The sequence below is a fragment of the Aspergillus alliaceus genome, assembly GCF_009176365.1.
Source record: "Aspergillus alliaceus strain CBS 536.65 unplaced genomic scaffold BDW43scaffold_1, whole genome shotgun sequence".
Lineage (NCBI taxonomy): Eukaryota > Fungi > Ascomycota > Eurotiomycetes > Eurotiales > Aspergillaceae > Aspergillus > Aspergillus alliaceus.
Window position 1 is genome coordinate 896,413 of NW_022474684.1, and position 25,617 is coordinate 922,029.

General features: G+C 48.4%; 12 protein-coding genes and 1 non-coding gene across 13 annotated transcripts; 6 read left to right on the forward strand and 7 right to left on the reverse strand.

Moving 5' to 3' along the window:
* Nucleotides 1–723: 723 nt before the first annotated feature.
* BDW43DRAFT_258510 (nucleoside phosphorylase domain-containing protein) lies at nt 724–3,069 on the reverse strand. Its single transcript, XM_032039984.1, has 2 exons — nt 2,421–3,069; nt 724–2,375 (listed from the first exon to the last, which is right to left on the reverse strand). The coding sequence occupies exons 1-2, from the start codon at nt 2,900–2,902 to the stop codon at nt 992–994; spliced, it is 1,866 nt and encodes a 621-aa protein (XP_031906411.1). The 5' UTR covers nt 2,903–3,069; the 3' UTR covers nt 724–991.
* A 2,210-nt stretch (nt 3,070–5,279) lies between these two features.
* BDW43DRAFT_295968 (uncharacterized protein) lies at nt 5,280–6,611 on the reverse strand (the record flags this gene model as incomplete). Its single annotated transcript, XM_032044143.1, has 6 exons — nt 5,280–5,410; nt 5,474–5,626; nt 5,679–5,769; nt 5,879–6,009; nt 6,113–6,382; nt 6,485–6,611. The coding sequence occupies 6 exons, from the start codon at nt 6,609–6,611 to the stop codon at nt 5,280–5,282; spliced, it is 903 nt and encodes a 300-aa protein (XP_031906412.1).
* Nucleotides 6,612–7,067: 456 nt separating this feature from the next.
* BDW43DRAFT_305350 (uncharacterized protein) lies at nt 7,068–7,468 on the reverse strand (the record flags this gene model as incomplete). Its single annotated transcript, XM_032045783.1, has 2 exons — nt 7,068–7,359; nt 7,437–7,468. 2 exons carry the CDS (start codon nt 7,466–7,468, stop codon nt 7,068–7,070), a joined length of 324 nt encoding a protein of 107 aa, XP_031906413.1.
* Nucleotides 7,219–7,853, forward strand: BDW43DRAFT_258513 (uncharacterized protein). Its single transcript, XM_032039985.1, has one exon. The coding sequence runs from the start codon at nt 7,585–7,587 to the stop codon at nt 7,777–7,779; it is 195 nt and encodes a 64-aa protein (XP_031906414.1). The 5' UTR covers nt 7,219–7,584; the 3' UTR covers nt 7,780–7,853.
* An 85-nt stretch (nt 7,854–7,938) lies between these two features.
* On the forward strand, nt 7,939–8,798 carry BDW43DRAFT_7944 (DUF1772 domain-containing protein). Its single transcript, XM_032050523.1, has 2 exons — nt 7,939–8,166; nt 8,220–8,798. Exons 1-2 carry the CDS (start codon nt 8,097–8,099, stop codon nt 8,696–8,698), a joined length of 549 nt encoding a protein of 182 aa, XP_031906415.1. The 5' UTR covers nt 7,939–8,096; the 3' UTR covers nt 8,699–8,798.
* Nucleotides 8,799–10,769, forward strand: BDW43DRAFT_317719 (uncharacterized protein; the record flags this gene model as incomplete). Its single annotated transcript, XM_032048573.1, has 3 exons — nt 8,799–9,349; nt 9,458–9,966; nt 10,010–10,769. The coding sequence occupies exons 1-3, from the start codon at nt 9,347–9,349 to the stop codon at nt 10,767–10,769; spliced, it is 1,272 nt and encodes a 423-aa protein (XP_031906416.1). The 5' UTR covers nt 8,799–9,346.
* An 835-nt stretch (nt 10,770–11,604) lies between these two features.
* On the reverse strand, nt 11,605–14,415 carry BDW43DRAFT_7989 (flavin-containing monooxygenase). The gene is made up of 3 exons (XM_032050531.1): nt 13,633–14,415; nt 12,138–13,570; nt 11,605–11,668 (listed from the first exon to the last, which is right to left on the reverse strand). The coding sequence occupies exons 1-2, from the start codon at nt 14,252–14,254 to the stop codon at nt 12,336–12,338; spliced, it is 1,857 nt and encodes a 618-aa protein (XP_031906417.1). The 5' UTR covers nt 14,255–14,415; the 3' UTR covers nt 11,605–11,668; nt 12,138–12,335.
* Nucleotides 11,871–12,345, forward strand: BDW43DRAFT_258522 (uncharacterized protein). Its single transcript, XM_032039986.1, has one exon. It carries the CDS (start codon nt 11,993–11,995, stop codon nt 12,239–12,241), a length of 249 nt encoding a protein of 82 aa, XP_031906418.1. The 5' UTR covers nt 11,871–11,992; the 3' UTR covers nt 12,242–12,345.
* Nucleotides 14,416–15,162: 747 nt separating the features above from the next.
* BDW43DRAFT_317721 (putative feruloyl esterase) lies at nt 15,163–17,195 on the forward strand (the record flags this gene model as incomplete). The annotated part of the gene is made up of 4 exons (XM_032048574.1): nt 15,163–15,839; nt 15,914–16,582; nt 16,627–16,810; nt 16,903–17,195. The coding sequence occupies exons 1-4, from the start codon at nt 15,711–15,713 to the stop codon at nt 17,193–17,195; spliced, it is 1,275 nt and encodes a 424-aa protein (XP_031906419.1). The 5' UTR covers nt 15,163–15,710.
* A 557-nt stretch (nt 17,196–17,752) lies between these two features.
* On the forward strand, nt 17,753–17,823 carry BDW43DRAFT_t1. The gene has a single exon. It is a non-coding gene; the product is annotated as a tRNA-Gly (tRNA).
* BDW43DRAFT_258531 (phosphate transporter) lies at nt 17,803–20,240 on the reverse strand. Its single transcript, XM_032039987.1, has 5 exons — nt 19,966–20,240; nt 19,791–19,898; nt 19,389–19,720; nt 18,437–19,332; nt 17,803–18,378 (listed from the first exon to the last, which is right to left on the reverse strand). The coding sequence occupies exons 1-5, from the start codon at nt 20,026–20,028 to the stop codon at nt 17,969–17,971; spliced, it is 1,809 nt and encodes a 602-aa protein (XP_031906420.1). The 5' UTR covers nt 20,029–20,240; the 3' UTR covers nt 17,803–17,968.
* A 505-nt stretch (nt 20,241–20,745) lies between these two features.
* BDW43DRAFT_8030 (uncharacterized protein) lies at nt 20,746–22,209 on the reverse strand. Its single transcript, XM_032050534.1, has 6 exons — nt 21,865–22,209; nt 21,672–21,805; nt 21,454–21,606; nt 21,198–21,398; nt 21,021–21,146; nt 20,746–20,965 (listed from the first exon to the last, which is right to left on the reverse strand). The coding sequence occupies exons 1-6, from the start codon at nt 22,101–22,103 to the stop codon at nt 20,922–20,924; spliced, it is 897 nt and encodes a 298-aa protein (XP_031906421.1). The 5' UTR covers nt 22,104–22,209; the 3' UTR covers nt 20,746–20,921.
* A 1,574-nt stretch (nt 22,210–23,783) lies between these two features.
* On the reverse strand, nt 23,784–24,950 carry BDW43DRAFT_295974 (class I SAM-dependent methyltransferase; the record flags this gene model as incomplete). The annotated part of the gene is made up of 1 exon (XM_032044144.1): nt 23,784–24,950. The coding sequence occupies one exon, from the start codon at nt 24,948–24,950 to the stop codon at nt 23,784–23,786; it is 1,167 nt and encodes a 388-aa protein (XP_031906422.1).
* Between the last annotated feature and the right edge of the window lie 667 nt (nt 24,951–25,617).

A 25,617-nucleotide genomic window follows, 5' to 3' on the forward strand; every position in this document is an offset into this window, starting at 1 on the left:
TAAACTAAATAGGCTGAATATTGAAAATTACATACAATATATGGCTCCTGCAAGCAGATAATATCTGCCTGTCTCTGGAGTCCTGCCTCCAGGGCTGCTATAGAAATAAATATGCCCTGCAACAGTCCTGATGGACCACTAGCATTGAGATGGGTTGGTATATTCCAGGAGTCTAGGAGTTTGGGGATCCTCCATCACTTGGTCCCGGGGGGTGCTTGGTAGTGGTACTTGAATCGCTGTTTAAGGTGTTCCTAGGGTTGAGCTAGACCTAGGATTACTGATCTGAGAATTACTAGATACCTCCCTAACTGGACTATCAGATGTTGATACACCTCTTTGGCGTGTTCTAATAACTACCTGTACCGCTGGTGAGCTTGGTAGCATAGTGGACACTTGATTCGGTGTTTTCGGGCTGCTCGTTTGCTTGGGCAACTGGCAGCTAGGGCAGGATGTCTGCCCCCGCAGTTGCCACACCTCGAGGGGGGGTGTTGGCATGCCTCGCCTGCTCTAGCTGAGCAGCCTTTGAATCCTATTAAGAATTCTTTACTAAACTGAAAACATTCATTTGGTGGCATTGGAGATCATATGCAAACAATCCTAGTCAAGGATTTGATTTCTTTCTCCAGTGGCGCATCGATATTGTGGGTGCGAAGAAGGAAAGTGCAGAAGTGCATTTCCGGAATGCCGGATTGACAATTGAAGAAGCGTAATGCTGAGAAAACCTTGCACATGTGCCGGAAGTCAAATTACATTTTAGAGTCTTGTAGTAAGATAAGATGTAGCAAGACAATGTCCTCAATCCGTTAGTGCTTACCGGCCGTTCAAAGCTAGACTGTACGTGTGGTGACTCAGTTCTTGGAAGCTCTGCTATGCTGTGTAACCTTAACACTGATTCACATCCAATTTGAAGAGAGGAAGGTATACGTTATATTCTAGAAGTTAACGAACTATGTATAATCGTCCAATAGGACGGCTGTCAGACGATTTCGGTCTACGTCTGAGCGGTTTGTACTGTCTCAAGTATTTCTTTGGCGTATCCTGCAGCAGTTGCTGCCGCATAGCCCTGCCATATTGTATTCCAGTGGGAGTCAGAGTAGTTCCAAATCCCTCGAATAACAAGACAAGGGAAAAAATTCATCAGTCCCATAGCTCCCTTCTCCATGCTGTATATGGACTTCTGGCGGGCAATAGCATCACGGGCGAAACCACTTTTGGTGGTTGAATTAGTCCATGCGATAGTGCCATAATGAATAGCAGGTCTGCCTCTGTGTGCTGGCCGCGGTATCACTTGAGAGGGGTCACATTCAAGACAACTTCGCAGACTCTTATTGCTCTTATCAAGGTGCTCATAATATGATTGGAAGAGCAAGTCACCTCCAGGGTCTGGAGCGGAGAATGAAAGACGCATAGCCCGATTTGCTTCTAACATCTCTCTAATATAACGAGGTATTTCAGGTTCTCTTCTTATATGTCGAGCTTGCAATATCGAAAGTGTGCTTCTGAGTTCTCTAGGTGGTGTCTCGAGTGTGCCGGTCTCAACAATCTCATCGCCACTACTGTCGAAAAGTATAAGGCCATCTGATGATGAAGTCGGGGAGCCAACCACTACATCGCCAAGGCGTATATCGCTATATAGGTTTGGAACTCCATCTCCAATCCCAACCAGGAGTCGTATCCTTATATTTGGGAAACTTCGAAGCATCTCTGATATAGCAGTGCTTGCAACCCCTGTGTCCATGGTCCCTGCAGATATGCATACGAGGACGACGTTGTGCCTTATTATTCTTCCCAATGTATACGTATTCGGGTCGTTTTCAGTTACTGGAAGAGCCGGATGTTGTTCGTCTAACATTCCTTCAGCCACTGCATACTCTATGGAGCGGGTACAGACCCACCCCACAGTATAGTCTTTGTGGGTAAAGCTTGGCAACGTCCCCAACGAAGCTGCAGCTTTAGTTTCCAGCGAGCAAAGGGCTTCAGATGCCCATCGCTTCGCCTTCCGTGAGAGAGAGCGTGTGTCTTCCCATAACTCGTCAGCAGTTGTGCCTAAATCTGTACCCTGATATTGGTCAATCTGGTGTTCTATGAGTTGCATTTCATGAGCTGTTAGCTGATCTTCGTGATCTTGTGAAATACTGCTTGGTGCAACGAGGTCGGTTGAACTTTGAGGGTCCAGGTCATTCTCTATCTGTGGCGGCGGTTCGGCATTCTCACTATTACTTGAAAGGTTGGACATCCTTTCGCTAGTTGAGAGAAGAAATTTTCTGGACGGCTGCTCATTTGTGCCTCTAATGGAGAAAATACTGCCTCCTGTGCTACTGTTAGGTGACATATTAATCGCAGCCATGGAGTTTTCGAGAGACAGCTGCAGAATACTAAAATCATTAATATTGAACAAGAGACGGAATTTGAATGCTCACCATATGCTTTGGGGAGTCCTGTCCTTCGTGGTTTGCAAGTTGGCTAAGTCAAGTGCTGTATTAAGGATCCTGTGTTGATTCCTAAGTGTATCTAAATAAAACAGCAACTTTTTCTTATAACAGAAAACCCATCCAACACCAAGACCGAATTTTTTGAGCTTGTTGGGGCTTTGTTTAAACCGGGTGAAGAAGGACTCCAGGGTTTTCTGTAGGCAATGGAAGGGTTGGAGAACCTTATCACAAATATCAATAACATCCTTTATCAAGCTTCGCGAACTGAATGGAATATCAGGTGTAGCTAATATTTGCGCTCTGATATGGTTCAGAAGTTTGGAGAATTCATTGATTTCTCCTGCATATAGCCGGACCTCCTCTCCTGCAGAACCAATGCCGTCCGCAATTTTGTATAATCCTTTTGCGATCTGGAAACCCAGAGTAGCAATTCCGATAATACTAGCCGTAATGCTGAGCGGGTCTGCCATGACGATTAATTGAGGGCTTGAGCTAGCCTCTGACCAAGATGGAAACAATGAGGCTAGAGTGTGTTCTCTTCGACAGCCTTATGTCAGATATTCGGTCAGTCCCGAATATCAGATAAAGATACGATTCATAAAACGTCTTAAAATGATCAAGTCTAGAGCCTTTTGAGCTCTTCTTGATGATATTGATGATTCTATGATTCTTGTATGATTCTTGACTTGCTTATGTTGATCCATGCGTACGGGGCCTCGTTTTTACCCCTCTTCAGTCACATGATTCTAGTCACGCATAGCCATTTTATCTGACACCTTATCCCCCTATATCATAGACTAGCAAATGGGATGGTAGGCGCTGGCTTTGTTTTATATCAGTCTGGGAAGCAATTTCTACAATCCTCTCTCTCCCTCGGCCCAAATAAAGAGGTCTTTGATGCTGAAGCTGAGTCAGCGTTGGCTGGGGTTAAAGCAGTATCAGCACTCTATATAGCTAGCTTTGCTACTAATGTTTGGGTTTACTTAGATAACCAAGACGTAGCCATGCGGCTCCTATTATTATTCGCAGGCTTATTACAAGAGATCTTTGAATCCTTCCGGGCCATTGCTTTGACCTGGCCTACACTGGAGAGATTTTCATATACCGATGGCGGCTCTATACAGATCTGCCGGGTCCCTGGGCATGAAGATATCCTAGAGAATAAAGCAGCTAATCTAGCTGCTAGAAATGGGGCTACCGTGACCCTCCTTCTTTAAGAAATGGTTATACACCTCACTAAGGCAGCGCGCCAAAACTGATACTACATCTGCTCTACAAAGACACTGACAGTCCGTAGCTCTATAATCTTATCAGGATCTATAGAATATCTTCTCCTCCAAGTGCCCTAATGAGCAGCGAATACCATGCCCTCTACTCACGCGGATTCTGGCAGCCCGTACAGGATATAGTAACTTTATAACTTATTATAAATATTTTAATCATGAAGATACATACCTTCTCTGCCGCTGTGGCACAAGAAAATTCCTTATATATTTCTTCTTCTGCCGTATTGCAAAGAGACACCTGTTATGACCTCCAGGTCCCCCCTCTAAAACAATCCTCTACTTACTAGGCACTTTAAAAGTTGCAGTTAAACTAGCTGCATAGCTATCTAAGACCTGTTTCTTTAAGAATATTTGTCCACAATACCCCCTAACTTAGCAAGACAGAGATAACATATCTCCTTCTTTTCTTTATTGTCTTCCTTTTCAAAAAAAAAAAAAAAAAAAAAAAACGCAGTGGAGGCAGAATGGGTCATGGAGTATAGGCGGACCTGTGCAGCTGGCATTATCCCTCTACCTGCTATCGCAGGCCCTTTACTTTTCTACTTTTCTTGACTACGGCAGCTATGTAAACGCGCCAAAGTCCCATACATGTACATAGAACTAGAACTAGCAGCTAGTTAGAGACACCCAGGGCTTACCCCCTGGCGGCCTTTGCCCCAATAGGGGATGGTGGTTCATATGCCTCGACGGCGAACCACGGCCGTTAAATATAACCTAACCTAACCTATCCCCCTATATCACGTGTTAGGATCCCTACCCACAGATTTTGTACGTGCCTGCTTGTGACATAAATTCTGTAACAGTAAAGCAAGAATTACAGGGCTATATTCTAGTTCAGCACGGATCATACAGTAATCATATTTTGTCTTTCAATATTCTTCGTGCTAAAGGACATGTAATTTAATAGGTGTTAGTGATCCAAATAAATTGTTACGCTAAAGTCTTAGTACTACGGCCGAAAACTATTCACCATATGCTTGTTGGTGAGGCCAATTTCGAGAATGAATGTAAAATTATCAGTCTGATATTGTCGCTCTTTCGTGGTCTGGTTTACGGTTGTCGAACCAGCGATGAATATCACCAATGAACCTGCAAGCAACTCCGATCGCCACACCATGTTAGAAGAAAAATTCCAGATCCTGATCATAAAGGATCTGCTCTAGATCAAGACAGATTTCTAACGCTACATCGCGCACTTTTGAATATGTTTTCTGAAATTATCAGTACTCACTTTAAGGAGCTGCCAGTTTGTATATTCTTTCTCGGCTACTTTATACGACCCTTGTTATGAATCTATACGAGACACGTGACCACCTAGTGGCTTGGCCGGATCACCAACTCTTCAGCCCCTGAAGGCTTTACCCATTAGGAGAAGAAGAGAGAAGAAGCAGTCAAGATAGTTGATATAGTCGTCCATAGAATTGAGATCTATCGGAATGGCATCCGGTCCTCAGTAGGCTACGTACGTGTAGCTGATACAGCATCATTCTGCCCATCTTTCCCCTGAGATCACAACAACACCCAACCATGGACTAGCAAAATATCCATAGAAGGCAAACCGTCACTCCCCAATCTTCCGCTCAATGTCATCCCTAATACCTATCCACCCCTGAAATTCCTCCACAAACCTCACCGTAGCCTTCAAATACCACCCATCATTCTCCCCAAACCACTCCTTCAACATCCCAAATGCTCAGACTATCTTAATCCGATGCACATCATCCCAAACCTCCCCTGCAAACACCTCTCATAAACCACTCCAATCCCTCCCCTCTAGCTCCAGCCTCCTAACCTCCTCTCCATCCCCAATCCTCGGACTCAACCGCGCAACAAAAACATAAAGCACAAACAACCAAAACTGCCTCAAAACACCAACCCTACTCTCCTCAGGAACGAAGGCAGAAGAACCTTCAAAGCCTGTCCCACCGTCAACAAATGCGCCAGGAAAAGTCATATTCACCAGCCTCGTCCCGAGACTCCGTAAATAGTATCCCGGCGACATGGACCGCTTCCTTGAACTGTTCCGCAGGGTCGACAATATCCCACGCACTCTAGTGTTCGAGGATAGTGGCTTCTGTGCGAGCGAATATATTCGGAATGTTGATGAATCCGGGGGTGGAGAATAGACTCGAGAAGCGGGAAGCGGCCGTCAGTGTGCACGCGGCAGAGGATTTCTTTGCTAGAGGTTGATTTGTAGGTCGAGATATCCGGGTACGGAGAGTCGAGGGAGCAGGGGATTGGGTTTCGTTCTGTGCAACCGAAACTTAGGGCTTCGGTTGCGAGTTCGGGGACTGAGAATTCGCAGGCGTAGGCGAGGTGGATGAATGCATGGCCGATCCTTTTGTGTGTTAGCTGACGTATTGGGGTGGGGAAGAAGAGGGGGGTTGAGCTTACGGATGCCGGTGAAGCCATGCATAAGGGGCTCGGGGAAGCTGAAGAGATACTCATTTACGAGTGCCTTCCAGTTGTCGTGCTTGTTGAAAAGTTCCTGATCGAAGAACTCGGTGTATGCAGCTGTGTATCTGCGCCCACTGGTCAGACACGGAGCTAATGTGATGGAGGAGAGAGTGTACATTTCAGTTCCTAGGAATTGTCTCCGGTTGTCTTTGGTTATTCCTGTTCGGAGTAGTCCGTCGTTAGGGTTTCTGAGTGAGATGATTCGTTCTGGTACATCTCCACCAGTTTTTCTGATGGAAACCCTAGTAGGTAGGCTGAGTCGGGCATCTATAGCTGGCTATGTTTAGGGATAAGATCTCGTCAAGGGACTTACGTGCGGCATATGGTTATGGTAGATGGGGCCGGGCGTGAACAGGCTTGTAGAGCGCTCATCAGGAAGAGACTGTAGATCGAGCGAAGGGACAGGATTCAAGTCAACCTTCGTGTTTGAAGTCATGATTTCGTTAAGAGTGCGTATGTTTGATCTAAGTGTCATAAAATTAATCATGTAGGGTTGGGTTACGGATTAAGCTTAGAAGATCATGCTATATAAACTTCGCAGCACTTCTTCGCAGGTCGGTCTTTGGAAAGCTCCGCAGGTTCCGAGGTGGCCCTGGTCAGAAGATCTGCTCTTTCACTGGCAATTTATGGTACAAATGCACAGAGAAAAGGCTGCAGATGGATTACGCCACTTGCATATGTTATTAATATGCTATCCCTTCTGTGAGAGACTTCAAGCATATGAATCAACACTACTCGATGAGATGTGCATATCTTAGCCTAAGTACGTACATGGACATTATGAGCCAAATACCAACTCCCATACGCTTCTCTCAACCGTTAAGTAAAAGGGAATAAATCGAGCTAACATTCCCCGTGTAGCCTTTCATGCCAGCTCCGGCAAATACGGAAGCTAATCATTGGAAGCACCGGACACCCCGACGGCATCCAAATCCCTGCACTCATCGGTGACAAGTTCAACAATCCCCGCCGCGAGATCCGCATAACGGCCATAGACACCTTTCTCCGTACTAAGGATATGTTCTGAAGACTCCTCGACTATAGCAAGTGGCTGCATAAGGTACAGCTGTATCAGCGGGGGATGAGTTTCATAGATAACCTGCGCCTTGAGAAGGTCTTCATACGCGTAGCAGAATGCGTTACTTACAATCCAGTACACCAGTCGCAGACGGGTGGCGGCAAATCTAGGATTTAAAGTATCTGATAAGAGGAGGAACAGGCGAGGTCGACTCTAGTAGGAGCTATGCATCTGACTCAATACTTGCAGTATTGGTACTGTGGTGGCTGCAGCATCCTGTAGTACCGGTAATCCTGCGATGTTCTCGTTCTCACCAAGAGTAGAAACGATGGTGTCCACTCTTGACAAGCATTTTTTCTAGAGTTTAGCATCCGTGATTGGGCCTTCAAAGATGTGCACGCCTGTATATGATTCTATCCCAGGGAAGAGTGACAAAAGGTTCGGACGTAAATATGCAGGGTGCACCCTAGCCGTATACACACTTCTTCACATCGGTGTGTCGGTGTCAAAACACGCCGATCCGACATGGGTCATACAACTTTGTGGGATCCTCTCGAAGGCGACTGGCAAGGAAAGCAATAGATAGCTTAAAGTCCCACCGTTGAGTCAGTGATCGCCATTCTCTTGATTCGCGTGAATGCCCCAAAGACCGACAAAAGCCGAGAAGGGCCCACTAGGAGTAGAATCAATAATAAGGTTCCCGAGTCGGTGACCGTCCCTTGGTCATTGGGAGACTTGAACCTTGGAACTTGAAGCTCACCAATTGTTCCTGATGAAGGTTTAAGTCATGCGTAGAAATGTCGTCATGGATGTCCTGCTCGCACTGATAAAAACTCTTCCCAGCGCCATTCACACTTCAACACGTTTCATTCTAAAGCTTCATTTCAGCAACGGATCAACATCATGAGCCCATATCCTGTCGCTTTCTGCGTCGCCCAAGTGGTGGGCCTAACTGGCGCTGCTTGGCTTTCCGGTAAATAATTCCATGATTGTGGATTTCAGTATAGGAGCTAACAGCCCGTCAAGGCAGCATTATCTCTTTGAGCACAATCACTGTGCCTGCACTAATTAAGGCGACGCGCGAAGATAATATGCCCCTTGATATTGCCGTCAAATCATGGCGAAATATTTATACCAAGGGCAAATCGCAATCTCCTCCTGTAGCCGCAGTCACGTCCGCAGCATTCCTTTATTGTGGCTGGGCGGTTCGCGCGGGCACAGCACTAGCCCCATTGACACCGAGCAACGGCTCTCTTATGTATTGCACCGCAGCAGTTTTGACGTTAGGTATCGTGCCCTACACGCTTGGCCTGATGTCCGATACAAACAACCAATTGATGGACAAAGCCAACTCGAAGTGGGTGGCGGACGAGAAGTCGAGCACGGAAGTCGAGTCGCTGTTGACCCGGTGGCTGAAACTCAATACCGGTCGGGGGTTGCTGCCGTTGGTAGGAGGTCTTATTGGGCTCGTTGCGGCGACTCCTCGGCCGTTGGAGCTGCTTTAATTCTCTAGGAAGCCACATTAACTTTGTACTGTAGGATCAACACTGTACTAGAGGAGGTATTCTCGAGTGCGTCTTGGCGTTGATTAGATACTTTGTTGTTTCATAAGAGCAATGGTTAGTGGAATGCTAAGATTCATTGTTTTTCTCGGGGAAGTATGGAAAATTATCGTACTGTGATACTTTCGTGGGGTATTGATTTATGTTCCAAGGCAAGCAGAGCGCAGTTAGTGCGGTGTCCCTTACAATTACATGCCAAGGGAGCGAGCGATCCAGGAACAAATTCTCCATGGAGGATCATTCCTACACAGAGGACCTAAGTTCAAATCCACGTGCAACAAATGGGTCATGTGTAAGGGTGACGCGAAGCAAACAGCGCAAAAAAGCAACAAGGCTGAGCTCACACAGCTCTAACTCCAACTCCAACACATCATTTGATCCCCACACCCCAGACTAAGCCCTGCTATCCCGGACCATGCCCACTTGCCGATCATCTCGTCAGAGACGGAAATTAATTGCGAGAGCAATCTAGACAGCTACACCTTAGCTGCAGTATCGTCATTCTACTCGTCTCGCAGGAATTGTCAAAACAATTGCAAACGCTGGATCAAGGGGAGATACCTGGCTCGATCAGAGCAAACCTCAGTACTAATGGTGACTAACTCCTGTCCAAAACATCAATATTCAAACGTGCGCAAGTCGAATATTACACCCCGCTTACCGTTTCTGTTTCCGGTCTTGAAGTCCTAACCTATACAGTAGAGCCCCCTGTTTCGAGCCTGGGCTCAGCTAAAGGCTTTGACCACACCCAGAACACACATCCTAGGATCAACATTTAATTGTCATAATGCCTACCCGAAAGCCAGAAGGGCCTCGGCATACACTCGGATCAATCTAAAACCGTACCATCATGTAGTCAAAGTCGAAGGTAGCATGGGGAAAAGCGAGAACCACGGCCAAAACCTCGTCGGTCAGCTCAAGTCCATCCCCTCTCATATTACGGCGCTCCGCATTGAGGATACCCCTTCAAACGAGGAATGGGCCATTCTCGGCTCGCACTTCACGAACGTTCAATCGCTGGAAATGGACACAGGATGGAACGAGGATCTCAATGACAAAGAGTTGCCTCTCCATTGGCAACTCGAGCGGTACAAGCTCGGCTCAGCCAGTGGGGAAGTCATCGGCTCTCCGCATATACGGCAGGGCCGGGTTCGTCATCTGATCCTATTGCTCACCTCCGGTCTCCGCTTCGAAGGGCCTACGACGAATGAGTTGATGAAGGCACATAAGGAGGCCATTGCTCAAAGGCGAAAGAAAAGCGGATTATATCACCGTGCGAGAAGGCCCGCCTGAGGAAAGGAAGATCGAGATCACTTTCATCCCTGAACTGGTTCAAACATGGACGTACAATAAATACTCTGGTAAACAAGACCCACCGCTGGATGAAGACAACCATCCACCTACGACCATTAACATGCGCACGCTGGAGATCATCGAGAACGATGCCATTGATGCCCTCTGCCGGATGGCTATCGCATTACCACATCTCGTTGCGAACCTGACCACGTTAACCATCCGCTCAACGCATTGCCAGGACTTCCATTTCACAAACGAGTGCATGATCCAGGAGCTTCTACCACAGCTGAGCGGATTAGAGATGCTCCGGCTTTCCATCGGCGAGATATTCGAGAACGAGTCCCGCCTCCCCTCGTTGTACACCTGGCTCCCTCCCAACCTATCGACACTCCGATTCCGAGGACCGGCGTCCCTGACTAAACCCCCAGAATGGGAGAACTTGATTAAAGCCTTCGAATCGGAGACCTTTCTCCCCTATCTCAGGAGATTGTCCTTCGTTCTAGACCTATACTACGAACCAAGAGAAAATGTTACCCCTGGGGGTCGCAAGCGAGACGAGAAAAAAGCGCCGGTGCATATCCTTCACGAAGCCCGTGCCGCATGCGAGCCCTTATACGAAGCCGCGCGAAAACGCGGAATCATGATCGAACAACTCTACGACCCGTGGTCAGATGAATGTGCGACCCTGAGACAAGTCGATGGTCGGTGGCTGTGTTAATAGCGCCCCCATACCCATAACCCCTGTTCGATAGAAAAGCACCAATGATACCCCCTCCGCTCACTGCATGAAAAAAAGAAAAAAGAAATAATATAGTAAAAGAAAAATAGAAAAAGCGCCAACTCCACTCTTACCGCTTCTAGAATATGTTTTGTGCGTCGTGTTCTCTTTCGTATCCGCGAACCATGCCAAAAAGAGTATTCTGGTCGTTGGCTCTTGGCAAAACCCACTCCCGACGCAGAGTCAGCCCAGTGGAGATGAAAAAGGGTGCCAAGAGAATAAAGACCCGGAATCACTTAAGCTTGAAAGGTTTAGTCGGGCTTGCTAGGCAGACAGGATTCCCGTCGAACGAATCAAGTGAGCCTCGGGCGCTGCGGGCCGGAATATACGAATACGAGCCCTGTTTTTGAAGATTATAAAGGAAAACATGACATCCTAGCTAGCTATATAGACGTAGATATATCAAACTTTCCAGAAATCCTTCATTCTATACACTACACTACGCTACAGGACCTTCAAAAAATAAACAAACCTCAATTGATACCCCATATACCCAAGGAAAACAATGAGTAGCGACACAGACAGTACACAAAGGTATAACATACTCCACACCTTCCCTCCCTCTACTAGTATAGTATACTAGTATAAAACCCCCATCCTATACAACAAATATACTGACGAAAGATAGTACAACAACAACAACAACCCCTCCAGCAACCCCAACGCAATTCAAATCCATAACTCAAATACAAACATTCCCTCTCGCCCACCCCCCACCACCAAAACACACCCTCCGCTTAACCTCCCACCTCAGCCTCCAAATCCAACAACTAACACCCACCTCTCGCCGACCCACCCCAATCCTCGAAGTCTACCAACCCTCCTGCTTCGGCAAGACGCTCGCGGGCGGGCCCCGCAAACTCACCGCTCGAGACATGTATATCGTGCAGAGCGAAGAGTATACGCATCTACCGGGGCAGAGTGCGGGGACGATCGTGGGGGCAATATATATGCCTGTTCGGGAGGAGACGAAGAAGAAAGGGTTGAGTGGGGGGGTGTGGTTTCCCTTTGGGGGCGGTTGGGAGGTTAGTAAGGCGGAGAGGGGATATCGGTTTTCAGTGAGGAAGTTGAGGACGGATGGGGAGGGGGAAGTGGTGAGGGTTGTGGAGTGGGAGAAGAGGTCGTCGAGGTCGAGGCCGTCGTCGGCTGAGTCCGGGAGTGAGATGAAGGGGGATCGGTTTGTGTTGAGTATTGCGGATACAACACAGTCGGGGTTGCGGCGGCCGTGGTTGGCGACATTGACGAGGAAGGGGTTCAAGGTTGGTGGGTGGAATCGGGCGCAGAGGGAATATTTGTCTTCGGCATTACGAGGGCATGGAGATGTTGACGAGGATGCGGCGCTGTACACTTGCCTGTTAACGATGGGAGTTTGTGTGGCGGCGCAGGAGGGTTGGGTGAATCAATATGTGTGAAAAAGGTTGTATGCTCATTTGTATGTTTCATTCTGATTTAATTCTAGCCATCTTAAGAATGAATAGGAAGCTTGATACCCCCGGCAAGTTATGTTCAGTGATTAAGACCCAGTTCCATGCCCTTAATCTGTAAAGCCAGCAGTTTCGAATAGTACCGACACAGCGCCAGATTACCACCCATAAACCAGAAACCGGGGTGCCCACTGCGCTGCCACATTGTGCGCATTTCGCCCTCCTCGTTATATCCCCAGACGCTCTGAATGCGATCCGCTACCTCGTCTCCGAATATGATACGTGCCTGTGTCCTCATGTTCTGGTAGCCTGTTGCAAAGATGATCTCATCCGCTTCTAGCTGGGAGCCGTCGGCAAAGAGCAATCCCTGCGGAGTGACCTCGGCGATCTCTTGTCCCTGTTTGACCTTAATCTTGCCGTCGGCGATGAGCTTACTGGCTCCGACATCGATGTAGTAACCGCCACCACGCTGGAGGTACTTGATCAAAAGACCCCCATCATCCGGTCCCTGGTCCACCTTAAAGCCAGCCTTCTCCAGCCCGTCTAGGATTTCCTTGTCATGCTGGTTCTGAACCGCTGTGACTTTCTTCTGTTGCGCCTTGAAAATCTCAGTGGGAATGCTCCAGAGGCACAAGTCTGCATCGTCAACCGGAAGGGCGGTCTCCTCGTATAAGCCCTTCAGTCCGATCTTAGTGATGGCCTCGGAGGAAACGACGCAGGTCGAACTACGTTGGACCATCGTCACATCATACCCCTTTTCGAAATAGTCATGTGCAATGTCATGACCTGAGTTACAGGAGCCAACCACAACTGCCTTCTTGCCTTTGCTCTTGGGATCCGCGCCGGGGAACTCGGAGCTGTGGCAGATACGTTTCCCTTGGAAAGTCTCAACCCCCTTGAAATTGGGCAGATTCTTCTTACCCGAGTGGCCGGTCGCCTGGATGACATGGCGGGGATTGAAGGTACGAGTCTCGACCGTACCATCCTCCTTCTGCCGTTGGAGCTCAACGGTCCACACGCTGTTCGCGTCGCTCCAGGATGTCGAGTGGAGCTTGGTCTTAGTCCACACGTTCAGTTCGAGCAGCTTAGCATAGCACTCGAAGAACTCTGCGAGCTTGTCCTTTGGCGTGAAAATAGGCCAGTTTGCTGGGAACTGGAGATAGGGCATATGATCAAACCACACGGGGTCGTGCAACACAAGCTGGTGATACCGTCTACGCCAGTTGTCTCCGATGCGATCTTCCTCATCAATGATCAGAGTATCGATGTCGAGCATTTTCAGGCGGGCAGCAATTGTCAGTCCAGCTTGGCCAGCACCTGGGAAAGTTAGTTTATTTACTGAAAGAAAGGAGGAAAGTACGGAAAGACGGTGTGCATACCAACTATCAGGACTGTCGGGGTCTTCCCCACAAAGTCGAAATCCGCGGTTCGTCTATCCTGCCAATTCCTCCTATCATGATGCTCACCATGTGATACTCCCACAGGTCGGCGATGATTGATCTTCTCCTCACTACCCTTGAGCTCAAGCAGGGATGTGAAGAACGTGAAAATCTTCCACTCGCCGTCCTTCTCAGCCAGTCGTACTACACCTTTTCCGCTTCCTACATCATTGGTGACTTCAATGAAGAACTGGATTCCAGTGACATCTCCAAAACTATCGATTGGAAAGATAGAAGGAGCGCGGAAAGCGGACGACCGATCGATCTCTATTTGTAGAGAACGGGGGTTCTCCTTGAGGAAGTTAGAGATGTTCTCTTGGCCCTTGATGGTACGGAATTCCCAGGTTAGAACGAGATGGTCTCGCCAGTAGCCATCTTCCAGGAACAGTTTTGAGATCTCCTGAGATCGGTTCAGCCCCAAGGCTGTGTTCAGTGATCGTATAACATTGGATGCAATGGTGTCGGCGTCAATACCAGTTGATGTGGCGGTTGCGGGGAACTGGCCCACTGGGACGTTGAAGGAGTCGGGCTCGATTCTGTCTTTCGAAGGGACAGCCATCATGTAGTTCTCTGATCTGGTCGATTTGAAGGAAGAGAAGAAAGAGATGGTGGGGGTATTAAGGAAAGCTGGAGCGGGGTAAAAGGGAAGAGAGAGAGAGCATGGGGTCTGGGCTCTTTATACCCCACTTTATGCACAAGGAGCTACTACTATCTATTACTAGTACTAACTGATAGTAGTGGTAGTAGTACTTACTACGAGGTACCTAGAAGCTGTGGCTGTCTTTGGGTTAGTTAGCATTCTACTACACTATAGTTCCATATGAATAATGAAGTACCGACAAAAACCGCGTGATATTATTTAAAACTCTCATTCCCAACTCAGTCTTCCTCAATCACCATTTTCAAGCTGTGGGGAAAAAAGAATGGCTCGATTTCAATCTAGCTCCCCACCTTACCCCTCAGCAAATCTGCACCATTGAGTTGTCCTGCCACTAGCGCAGATCTTCGATTACTAAAAGTAGTATAAGTAGGCTCCGACGTACCATTCTGGAGCCCCGTCTCATGCAGAATGGAAGAATAGTTCCTCAGCTGACCCAGTTGCATCGGACGTACACCGGCATCGGCATCAACTCCGACGGGCAAAACTCCAAAATCGAAAACCAGATATTGCTTCCTCACGGACTCGAATCGCGCACTTTATGATCAACTTATTCAGTAGTAGTGCACACGCTCTACAGACTGAATGATAGAAGGTGATTAGGTATGGTATTTTGGCGTTTATTAAAAGATAGAAGGCTGTAGCTAATTTTCACCTGGTACTGGTACTCCTAGTAGGGTATTGCTGTAGGGCTTAGATAAGCCGACCCCAACCCCTCCAGGGCCCTAAAAGTGCAGCGGCATGACAGCTATATTGGAGAGTTGAAGTCGTAGATTTACAGTTTCTAGAAGATCGACCAGGCTTCTACCAGAGATCTACGGAACTGCCTCATTTCTACAAGGCGCAGAAAGGTTATGTCCATACCCTACCATGGATGTAGAACCTCGGTCTCGGGCACCAATAACCCCATCTAGCAACACACGGCTAACTGGGATTCCCCCGCCCTGAGCAGATCTATCTCAAGTCTCACTTATTTATGCGATTAACAGTCCCTTCCTATGCACAGATTTACTAAGACCGGATAAGAATCCATCCCATGCCACCCCTACATCTCTCGGCATCTCCGAGTCTACCACTTGACATCCTATATCAAAATCATATCACGTTCTGGGGCTTTCTCTTCCCTCTAATATCATCACTGTACCATTCGCCCTATCAGGTGGCCGGTTGGTCTTGGCCCTACGTGACGAGTTTGGTTTGAGTTTTAAGGACTTCCAGCAAACCTGAGATCCGGGGGGCTATATTTCCGAAGACCTATACCCACTATAAGTAGGTTCGATGGAAGGAAAGGGGGTGCATGATGTTATTGTCTGCGGTTGTCTGGCTAGTGCTCGCAATGTTTCACGATAGGGTATAGTCTATGGTTTCCATGGCTACTGTGACGGAATTTTTCGCGGCTACTGTCGCTCAGGTCGGGAATTGCTCGTCGGATATTATTCCCTATTCTTCTATACCTGGGGGGCAGGTACTGGACCTTTCGGCCGCCCCGGTGTTGAATTCCAGGGGAGCGACTCGACGCTGGATTTCTGCAATGTGACGGTCACGTACGCCCACCCTGAGAAGGACGATGCCGTCCACGCTACAGTCTGGCTGCCCTTCCGTAACTGGAACAACCGACTGCAAGGCTCCGGCGGAGTCGGATACGCCATGAGATCCGAAGATCCCGTACTCGCGGCGGCCGTGGCCCAGAACTACACGGTCATAGCCACAGACGGCGACCACGATCTGAACCGCTGGAGCTCCAAATCACGGTCCTTAGATGCATCGGGGAACGTAAACACCGCGTTACTGGAGGATTTCGCCTATGTTGCTCTTGGCGACGCCGCGACCATCGGCAAACAGATCGCTGCCAGCTTCTACGGCCGGGCTCCGCAGTACTCATACCGGAGTGGGTGCTCCACGGGTGGCAGGCAGGGTCTGATGCTAGCGCAGCGATACCCAACCGCCTACAATGGGATCATGGCCGCCGCGCCGGCGATCAATTGGCCTGGTTTCCTGGTCGCGGAGTTCTGGCCGCAGTTTGTCATGGCTCAGCTTCAGGCTTTTCCTCCGGCTTGTGACTTGGATGCTATTACTGCTGCTACAATTAGGGCGTGCGATGATATTGACGGGGTCGTGGATGGGGTGATTTCTGCGCCGGATTTGTGTGGTTTCGATCCGCGTACTTTGGTAGGAACTCGGCTCAATTGCAGCAGAGTCGGGGTAGAGATCACCCGGAATAATCCTCTGGTGGTTAAAAGTACCTGGGCAAGGGCACGCCCTTATCAATGGGGGAGTCGAGCCTTACTCGCAATATATACTCGACGTCGTTAAACTGTACCGGTGTGCCGTTTGCTATCTCCGCTGATTGGATCAGTCAAATTGTCTTGCAAGACCCGTCTTTTGACTTCACCACGTTAGACCACAAAGCCCTTGAGGAGATATTTACACGTTCAAAGGATACCTACAACAAAGTGATAGGTACAGATGACCCAGACCTGTCGGCTTTCGAACAGGCCGGCGGAAAAATGATCACTTGGCACGGGCTATCGGACCAGCTGATTTTCCCTAAGGCACGGAGCAATACTATAAGCTGGTAGAAGAGAAGGATCCATCTGTGCGTGACTTCTATCGCTTTTTCGAAGCCCCAGGGGTTTATCATTGTCGTGGTGGGGCAGGGCCTGTTCCTATCGGTCCGTTGGGGCAAATGGTGGACTGGGTCGAAAATCGTATTGCTCCTGAGACCGGTGATGCTCTGGCTGCCGATGGGCGAAGGAGAGGATTATGTCCTTATACGCTTGTTTCGGTGTACAGGGGTGGCGATGTCAAGGATGCTACAAGTTATCAATGTGAAGAGATGTTTTGAATCATGTATAGAGTCTAGTATTCGTACAAACCCCAACACCTTGATCGGATCAACCGATGACCTTTCCAATGAGCGGCCCAGGACACTTTCGCTCACTAAGCAGATCTGGTATAAAGCTCTCTTGAGTAGCCTGGGTCTACAGAGCCATTCCTTAACGTATTCTGCGATTCGCTTACGGTGGACTTGCTGGATGTGATTGGGGTTTAGCAAAAGTGCCTCCGCGATGTAGGAAGCATGCCAGGTGTATTAACATCGACAGGTACCAACTGATAGACTGACAAAAGAAACAAACAGAGTGAAGATCATGCTGAAAAGGAATATATATTGCAACCATCTAAAGAAGCCAGGTTGTCTATCTGTGAAGTTTGACTTCCTGAGATGTCTAGTAAGAACACTTAAGAGATATTCTCCTTAGAAATTAGATTTTTGAGGCCAAGACAAAAGTTCCCCGTGTTTTGGGTTCATATATCAACCTAAGCAATTCTTGTAGCAGGCAGATCTTCATTAAACTCGATCTGTACTATAAACGTTTATTGGACACAGCTCTGCATCTAGTAGCATCATTGGTCTAGTGGTAGAATTCATCGTTGCCATCGATGAGGCCCGTGTTCGATTCACGGATGATGCACTTGTTTTTTTCATCATTTTAGATGTGCCGTACCAACGAACTATTTGCTTCTTAGTCTTCCTCTTGGCAAATCTATTTGTTTGTAGTTTGTGCCTATTATATACCCCTCCCTACATATATATATATATACAAGAACAATACCTCACTATAAGCCAAACCCACCGGGTGAAAAGCTCGGGGATATCACCCTTTCTCTTTCCCTCGGTTTGACCGCATACCGACTCTTCCATCCCATCCTTCCCAGCGCCAAGGTCTCCAAGGTCTCCGTCTTTCCACCCCAGAATTTCCCCTTGCCGTCCTGTCGCTGCACTGGCGGGATCCAGAAATGGGTGACCACTGCGCCTAGCATCATGCATACGCTGAAGACAATCAGAACCCAGCCGTGGCGAATGATGGGCTCATTGCCGAGACCCGAGCCGAAGTTGAAGTGTGCAGAGAAGATTTGGACGAGAATCGAGCCAAGTTTGCCAGCGCCCGCACTGATTCCGTGACATGTGGCACGGTATCGCGTGGGAAAGATCTCGGCAGGAATTATATAGGTTGTTGCGTTTGGGCCTGAAGTATCCTCTAAATTAGTGTTCATTTCCCCTTTATTTCAGAAAGTGGCCCGTACCGAAGTTGAAGAAGGCCTGACCGATGATGTACAGGGCCACGGCTACCGCACCCTCTTTGTGGACGGTCAGAAACATAGTTCCTAGCGCGATAAAGAGGGCTGCCAACGCCAAAAACCCGTATTTCTGAAGTGCAACGCGGTCAAGGCGGTGGATAACGAGAATCAAGAGTAAACCCCCGAGGAAACTACCACTATTGAGGATGACAAGGGCGTGGACAGAACTATCCAGGAACATCTTGTAAACATCGGCACCGGGAGTATCATTCGTTTGCCAGACAGGTGCTGGGCCATGTAGTTTGAGGGAACCCCATGTCTTGGCAAGGAATTGTGGGTTCGAGAGGCCGATTCCGTAGAAGCCAAAGTCGAGCAAAAGCCAGGCGAGGGAGGTGGCAGCGAGGGTGCGCCAGTTTCCTTCCGTCCAAAAATACTGTGTAATATCCTTCCGAGTCAGATGCCAGTGTGAGTTGAGGGTCGCGGGCTGAAGAATTTCTGTCTGTGAGGGTGATCGTTCGGAGTAACATTGACTCATCATAGAAATCGCTGGGAGGGGAAGGTGGTTCCAACTTCCTGTCTCTATAGACGGAGTGCTAGGCGGTTCGTTGAAGAGGTTGGTTGCGTCGAATTCTGCCTGTACGGGATCGTCCTCGACCTCGAGCATGAACCGCGGACTTTCTGGGATAATGAAACGGAACACCGTTGCGACCGCGCCAGGAACTACTCCAATTCCAATAACCCATCTCCACATGGTATCAAGGGTGCGGGTGAGATCCCCGTGCCCTTGACGCTTGCTGACGGCGACCACAACAAGTGACACTATATTGCCCGTGATCTGACCTAGTGGCTGCATGAAAAAAACCGACGCCATCATTCGTGCGCGATGCTTCGTGGGTGCAAATCTATTCGCCAGTCCGTAAGATACTGATCGCACTAGACAGGGCAAAACTTCACCTACTCAGATGTAATAACGGCACTCAGTGGATAATCAGCACCGACGCCGATGCCGACGACAATCCTCCACCAAACCAGCCATGCATACACACTCATACTACCGTGTACGCCGTTTGAGGCCATGACCACCCCTAAGGTTGAGGTAATCAAGAGCATCAGCTCTAGACCATACATCTTCTTCCGCCCATATTTGTCTGCCAAAAATCCAAACAATACCTGTCCTAACATTGTACCAGCTAACGTAGCGATATTAATATTTGTGAGATTCATAGAAGATATTTCATCTTTCCAGTAGACGTAGGATAGCATCGGGAAAGCCATGTTGCTTGCAAATAGCTGCATGAAGGAGGACAAATCAGTACTGAATCGATGTAGCATGCACTCGGTGGCTTATCGTCACACTGACTGTATACCCATCGAGGAAAAAGCCCACCCCGGCCACAAATACGACAATCCATTGATAGCCCTGTCGATCGATAGTTTCGTAGACCTGCCGCATGCGAACATGGCGGTCCTAGAACGACGATAAGACGTCAGTTTCAGAAGACAAAAATTGCCAACATCATGAAGACTGTATGCACCTGTTCATGTTCAAAATCCCGAGCTCGATCGGTTTTATATAGCCTCGAGCGGAACTTTGCCATCTTGACGTCTGTCACAATTGGCCGTTATCTCTCTCAGATCTACGGCTCATGTAACACGGATGCCTTAAAGGGAACATATATGTCGCATCATGACATGGATGCTGATCGTGAACTTATGATCATGCAGATGCGACTCGACAACGTGGGAATAGGACAAAGGAATGTGGAAGAAGAATGGAAGAGCATTAGGAATGAGGGTGGCATGGTTAGGTGGTAAATTGCCGGACCTTACAATCTAGGTAGTAAGGTACTGTTACGTTACTTACCTGGTACCTCGAGGGGTTGCCCAGTGGGGGTCGCAAAATAAAGTTGGGGGCCCACTAAGCGTCAGTCCGGCGATTGGCTTCAAGGTAGCGGATAGCTCAACGTGCCGCATTAGCTTCCGTCTGGACATGAAGCAAGGGCCAATTCTTTTCCCACGTGCCCCCCATCGTTTCTCCTGCGGCCCACCGATCACGAGCATCGTGACATGGATCGTGATCAGCGCCTCATATTCGCCATGCAAGCAATTTCCACGAGCTGCCACTAGGACATCTATGTGAGACACCGGACGCGTGTGATACGTGTGATGGATGATTTGACTCGCAGGTTCTATCGGTGATTGGGCTTTCCTTCTCGCTATTACATTCCCCCTTTCATCGAAGCCAGTGCGTGCGCCACGTGCTTTCAGAACTTATGATGGTATCCATTTAACTGTACAGGGTATATTATTCAAAGTAAGAGGGAACCAAGTATTATATCCGAAAGAATCCGCGGGACCGTATTCCAAGGTCATCATGCGGGAACCAAGAAGACTGCAGACATGAACCTCTAATGCAGCAACATGCAGTATTATCGCTCGGGAATTAAGGAGAAAAAAAGAGAGAGATAGGAGGATTAGGGAAGAATACGGCCTATTTCACGTAGTCTGCCAGAAATTGACAGAAGGATCGACTATCTGGATGAACTATCAGCATCCTAAATTTCGGTGTGAGTACCAGAAGTAGACATACCTCCGTCGTCTAAGAAATGGATCTGGAGAGTTTTCATCTGAGTAAGGTGATCAAAATTTGGTAGAAGATGTAGCACAACCGGTCGCCCGGCCTTTTTCGGCGGCTTGACACTTTCAATGCAATTCACTAAACCCGTCAGCGCCTAGGCCATTTTCTCCTGGTCTGTCTGCCACCCACCAGGAACAGAGACATAGCGTTTTAGCTCTTTTCGTTGCGAATTGGCGAAAAATAGCAGCACTTGTCTGCCATTGTAGCCGCGCAGTATCCGTAGATTCTGGCTGATGCATTCTTCCCCTCGCCCTTTTGACTTGGCTTCTGCAATTCCAGCAATAAAAATAAGTTTTGCAGCTAGGATCAGCTCCTGAAACTGGACACAATCTGATAGTCCACACGCATTAGTAGGAATTTATTGATTAGATTTGGCTGATCCTACCGTGCCAATCTTCAAATGTATAGGATAATTGTGACGTAAAAACGGTATGGGCGGTCTGGACGGTTTGTTCCTCCATGAAAGAGATTCTTAACGAGGGCTCGTTCGGTAATTTGGGGTGTTCTAGATGCGGGACGGGGATTTTCGATGTATTGACTTCAGCACAGGAATCCCCAATCAGCGTAATGTGCTTGTACAGTAGTTGGGATCACGCCACTCACAGGTATGCAAAAAGGGACTTTGCTGGCCAACAGCGCCGCCCAGCTCCAAGGCCTTCAGTCTTCCTGTGGCATCTTTGCGAATATCGATATATGTGTATTGGAGCCTGAAGAGCTTGGTACTTCGAACGAAGGAACTGATGGTGGGTTAGATATCCCATATCAGGGGCCCATAGCAGAGCTGTAGTCCACATACATTGTGACAGCAGAGTTAAGTGATAGTCGGGCTACCTCATCATACATAGATTGGCATGACGCTTGCCGCGATCTCCCTGGAGATGAGGTCGCCGGGCTGTGGGGAGGATTGGGAAAGAAAGATGATGACACGAAACTAGCGGACGAGGAGGACTGGGTTGAAGACGAAATGGTACTCTCTCGTCGGGCAGGTGGGAGAGGCCAATCCTCCACATCAAAAAAGGTTTGCGGGCGGCTCATGGCAACACGACTAAGGTCTGAAGAGTCTTAATAATACCAAAGCGGTATTGACGACTGTGAGCTTTCGCTGTGGAACTCGAATTGGACTTGATGAGCTGGTGATCTTGCGGATCCCCGAGGGTTGATCGACATGCAGGGGCAAGTGTGAGAGCTCGACATCATTATTCCCAATGTCGGCAAAGTTCAGATTTCAGGAACCATTGTGGCAATGGTCACCTAGCTGTTGTTTGAGGTGGCATTTTAAATATGAACTTTGTCCCTCCATGGGAACCGGCATCAGGGCACCGATAAGATTTGAGGGACTCTCGCACAGCCAGCCCATTGGCGGGAGATCCGCAACAACGTGCCCAAATGGATGGCTGCCATTGAAAGCTCCGGTGGATCCAGTGGGGGGCCACGCTAGGAGTGGTCCTTTGGAAAGAGGTATTTAGGGAGGAGTATCTGTGCTCATCTTGTGGAAACTGCGGCGCGTTGTTCGAGAACATCTTGCTGATTTCGATAGTACATATCTTGTATTTGTTGGAACCCTCAGATTTCAAAGCTCTAACTAGTGTAACCTCTGTCGGTGGAGATTCCCAAGATCTGGTAGTACCGTCTTAAGCACCAGCCCTTACTACTAGGGTCCTAAGCAGTCTGATCGGACAAATCATTATCCGATTTTTATTTACCCTATACTATTTCTGGAATCTCCGTCATGTGGAAGCCTCTTGGCCTCCTTTAATATGCTTTGATGCCATTTCACGCTTTGTTTTCTCTTTCTGTCTCTTGATTCATACCCTTCCCCTTTTCTCCTTTTTCTATTTTTCTCCAATAATTCTGTAAGAACACTTGTCCATCTGATTACCCGACGACTTCAGTTCGATCACTGTGTTAAATTGATAGACTGAACGGTGAACCGTTTGAAAGTATTTTTTGAATAGATGTATCATTACTGATCTATATACTTCTAATAGCAATGGGATTCCCCTTTCTAACTGGGTATCCGAAAGAAGGCCAGATAAAAAGTCAGATGCAAAGTAACAACGAACACCAGCTGAACCTTAGCAGTAGCAGAATCAAGGCAAACCTTAGATAAATAGATCTATGGGCCACTCAGTGACCGTGAAAAAAACCGAGGGATACAACCGGAGGAACGCCGAGAGTATGGAACGGACAGGGTATTGATACGCCAAGCCATGTTCTCATGAAAAGGAAAAGGTCCAGAAGACCGAAGAATTAGGGCAGGGGGTATACAATAGGTCAAATATTATCTTATAGCCATGTCAGAGGATTTCGGAAGACAGTACAGTCTCACGCACTGTAGGTGAAGTGGGACATAAGCTACTCACCTTTCTTGGCACGGGGACAGTTCCTTGGAGAGAAGACATTGGGGGTGCAGTCACGGAGATTCTAGTTTCGATCAGATGCTGTCCAGATCAGCATATAGAAAATTTGTGCTATCGAGTATTGGTGACGACAACATTCCGCCAGCGGACGTGTGGCTAAACTGCCATACCAGTTCATAAAGTTGGAAGAGATTCGTCCATGTTCGCTGCGCAACGGAGCTCGCCAAGAGATTGTGGTGGCTGATCGTTAGTTCTCTTCGAGCGGGAATAGTGAGGCGTTTTCCCGCTTCAATCTTTTCCGTTTCAGGAACCCACAAAACTCGTCTCCATTGTCCTGTCCTTAAGCGACGGGGACTCATTTGAGGGGCTTCTGTGCAATGATACGATAACTCGTGGTCACTAGTCGCATAGAGTCCATCTTGACGAACGCTTCTCCGTCTAGACAAAGACGGTTGATCAATGTCTTGAAATGTTTGGGGAGCACGTGAGTCTTGACCAGGCCCAAAATCATCTGTCGCATGGATCGGAAGTAGAAGTCAACCTTTGCGATCAACGGGGCCTGCAATCCGCCGACACTAGCGTTGTCTGAGCGAGTTACCGTGAATCCTGCATCCGTGAGTGCCTTCTCTAGTGACTTAGGAGTAGGTGTGCCCACGGCTCCGATGAGCGGCTTGACACGGCGCATGAGCTGGACATGCTCTGGATTCGAGGGATCATAGTCTGGCAGGCTGACCCAGTCGAGTAGCGAGATCTTTGCGCCCGGCTTGACGACACGGAAGATCTCGCGAAAAAGGGCGGGCAGATCCTTGCACAGACTAAGAGCCTGGATCTGGTAGAACGCATCGAAGCTTTCGTCTTCAAATGGGAGGGGGAGACTGTTGAAATCCTGGACGACAAAGCTGTTGTCCTTGAAACCGAGCTTCTCGTTGTAGGAACGAGCTTGGGCGATCTGATTTGGGTCGATGTTTAACCCAGTCACATATGCGCCCGCGTACTGGGTCATATGCGCAGCGACGCGACCACGGCCGCATCCCAGATCTAATACTTTATCTCCCGCCTTGAGGTCAATGTGTTCGGCAATCGACTCTTCATACAGCAATTGGTTTTCCAGGACCGTCGCTTTCTTGCTCATGAAAGGTGGAATATACATCTTCTCGACGTCGCCCAGCGCGCAGAGATGATTAAGCACCCCATAGTACGCCTTGAGGCAATCGCCAACTTTTTCTTGATAATTGGGACCTAATTCAACAACCATCTGTTTCTCATTGGACCAGTCAAGGTTATAGATGACATATGATGCCATGAAGTCATCAACCTGCTTTGGGGTTAGATGTTGCAGATACCGGAAAGCGGTCCAAAAGGTTTTCCACCGCTTAGGAGATGCTGAGTTATGCAAGTCAGGCCGAGTCGATGGCACGCTATGCAGGGCCAAATTTTGTTTCTCGGTCGCAATAGCATCGAGTGAGCTCTCAGAGCTCCGCCCGGACTGCCGTGATGCCAAGACCGTTTGAGTTTCCGTCATAGTATCTATATGGAAGGGGCGCGGTGAAAGAGATCGAACGACAGGGAGGAGGGAAGGACAAAAACAAAATCAAATAGGTCAGGAAAAGGCTGAAGTGACTAAGGATAGCTACACTGCTGTCAAATAATCCATGCCAAATAGGACCTTCGAACGAAAAAGAAGGGAAAAGAGCGGGGCTAGGGCAATTTATAAGCATCTCGAGGATTTTTTTTCCCTCCAACGGCGAGGTCGGGGGGATCCTCATAATATTGATTCGCCATATGACCTGCCACGGATAGTTAGTGATGGCCACTGTGGATTACCATCACCAGATCTGGAAGGCATCGGAACCGTCGGATGAGGTAGGTCGAGAAAGGAAGCGCGGCAGGGAGCGGCAGGCGACCCGGAAGTTCCTGAGATACGGAGGGTAGTAGCTCATGGGTTGCCCACACCTCGCTCCTCGTTGGAACTCCTCACAGGATCGTGGCCCCCAGCCTGGCGACGATGGGCCGGCGATGAGTCAAAGAATCCTAGAGTCTGCAGGCCACATCACAGACCTCTTCTTCCCCTCTTGATCGCCAGAGGGAATTGCTCTGGTTAGCGATTGTTATAAATTAGTGACCCTTATCCATGAAAAGCCGAACCATATTTGCTAATTGGAAAAGGACCGTGATGCAGGTTCACCGAA

Coding starts and splice junctions, on each gene's coding strand:
- BDW43DRAFT_258510 (XM_032039984.1), bottom strand. CDS start 2,902: ATGGCAGACCCGCTCAGCATTACGGCTAGTATTATCGGAATTGCTACT. Junction 2,376..2,420: donor AGGACTCCCCAAAGCATATG/GTGAGCATTCAA, acceptor TAATGATTTTAG/TATTCTGCAGCTGTCTCTCG.
- BDW43DRAFT_258513 (XM_032039985.1), top strand. CDS start 7,585: ATGTGCACGCCTGTATATGATTCTATCCCAGGGAAGAGTGACAAAAGG.
- BDW43DRAFT_7944 (XM_032050523.1), top strand. CDS start 8,097: ATGAGCCCATATCCTGTCGCTTTCTGCGTCGCCCAAGTGGTGGGCCTA. Junction 8,167..8,219: donor TGGCGCTGCTTGGCTTTCCG/GTAAATAATTCC, acceptor CAGCCCGTCAAG/GCAGCATTATCTCTTTGAGC.
- BDW43DRAFT_258522 (XM_032039986.1), top strand. CDS start 11,993: ATGAAGGGGGATCGGTTTGTGTTGAGTATTGCGGATACAACACAGTCG.
- BDW43DRAFT_7989 (XM_032050531.1), bottom strand. CDS start 14,254: ATGATGGCTGTCCCTTCGAAAGACAGAATCGAGCCCGACTCCTTCAAC. Junction 13,571..13,632: donor CCCGACAGTCCTGATAGTTG/GTATGCACACCG, acceptor TAACTTTCCCAG/GTGCTGGCCAAGCTGGACTG.
- BDW43DRAFT_258531 (XM_032039987.1), bottom strand. CDS start 20,028: ATGGCAAAGTTCCGCTCGAGGCTATATAAAACCGATCGAGCTCGGGAT. Junction 19,721..19,790: donor TTTTCCTCGATGGGTATACA/GTCAGTGTGACG, acceptor TCCTTCATGCAG/CTATTTGCAAGCAACATGGC. Junction 18,379..18,436: donor TCAGGCCTTCTTCAACTTCG/GTACGGGCCACT, acceptor AGGATACTTCAG/GCCCAAACGCAACAACCTAT.
- BDW43DRAFT_8030 (XM_032050534.1), bottom strand. CDS start 22,103: ATGAGCCGCCCGCAAACCTTTTTTGATGTGGAGGATTGGCCTCTCCCA. Junction 21,806..21,864: donor CTTAACTCTGCTGTCACAAT/GTATGTGGACTA, acceptor ACCCACCATCAG/TTCCTTCGTTCGAAGTACCA. Junction 21,147..21,197: donor ACGCTATGTCTCTGTTCCTG/GTGGGTGGCAGA, acceptor TGACGGGTTTAG/TGAATTGCATTGAAAGTGTC.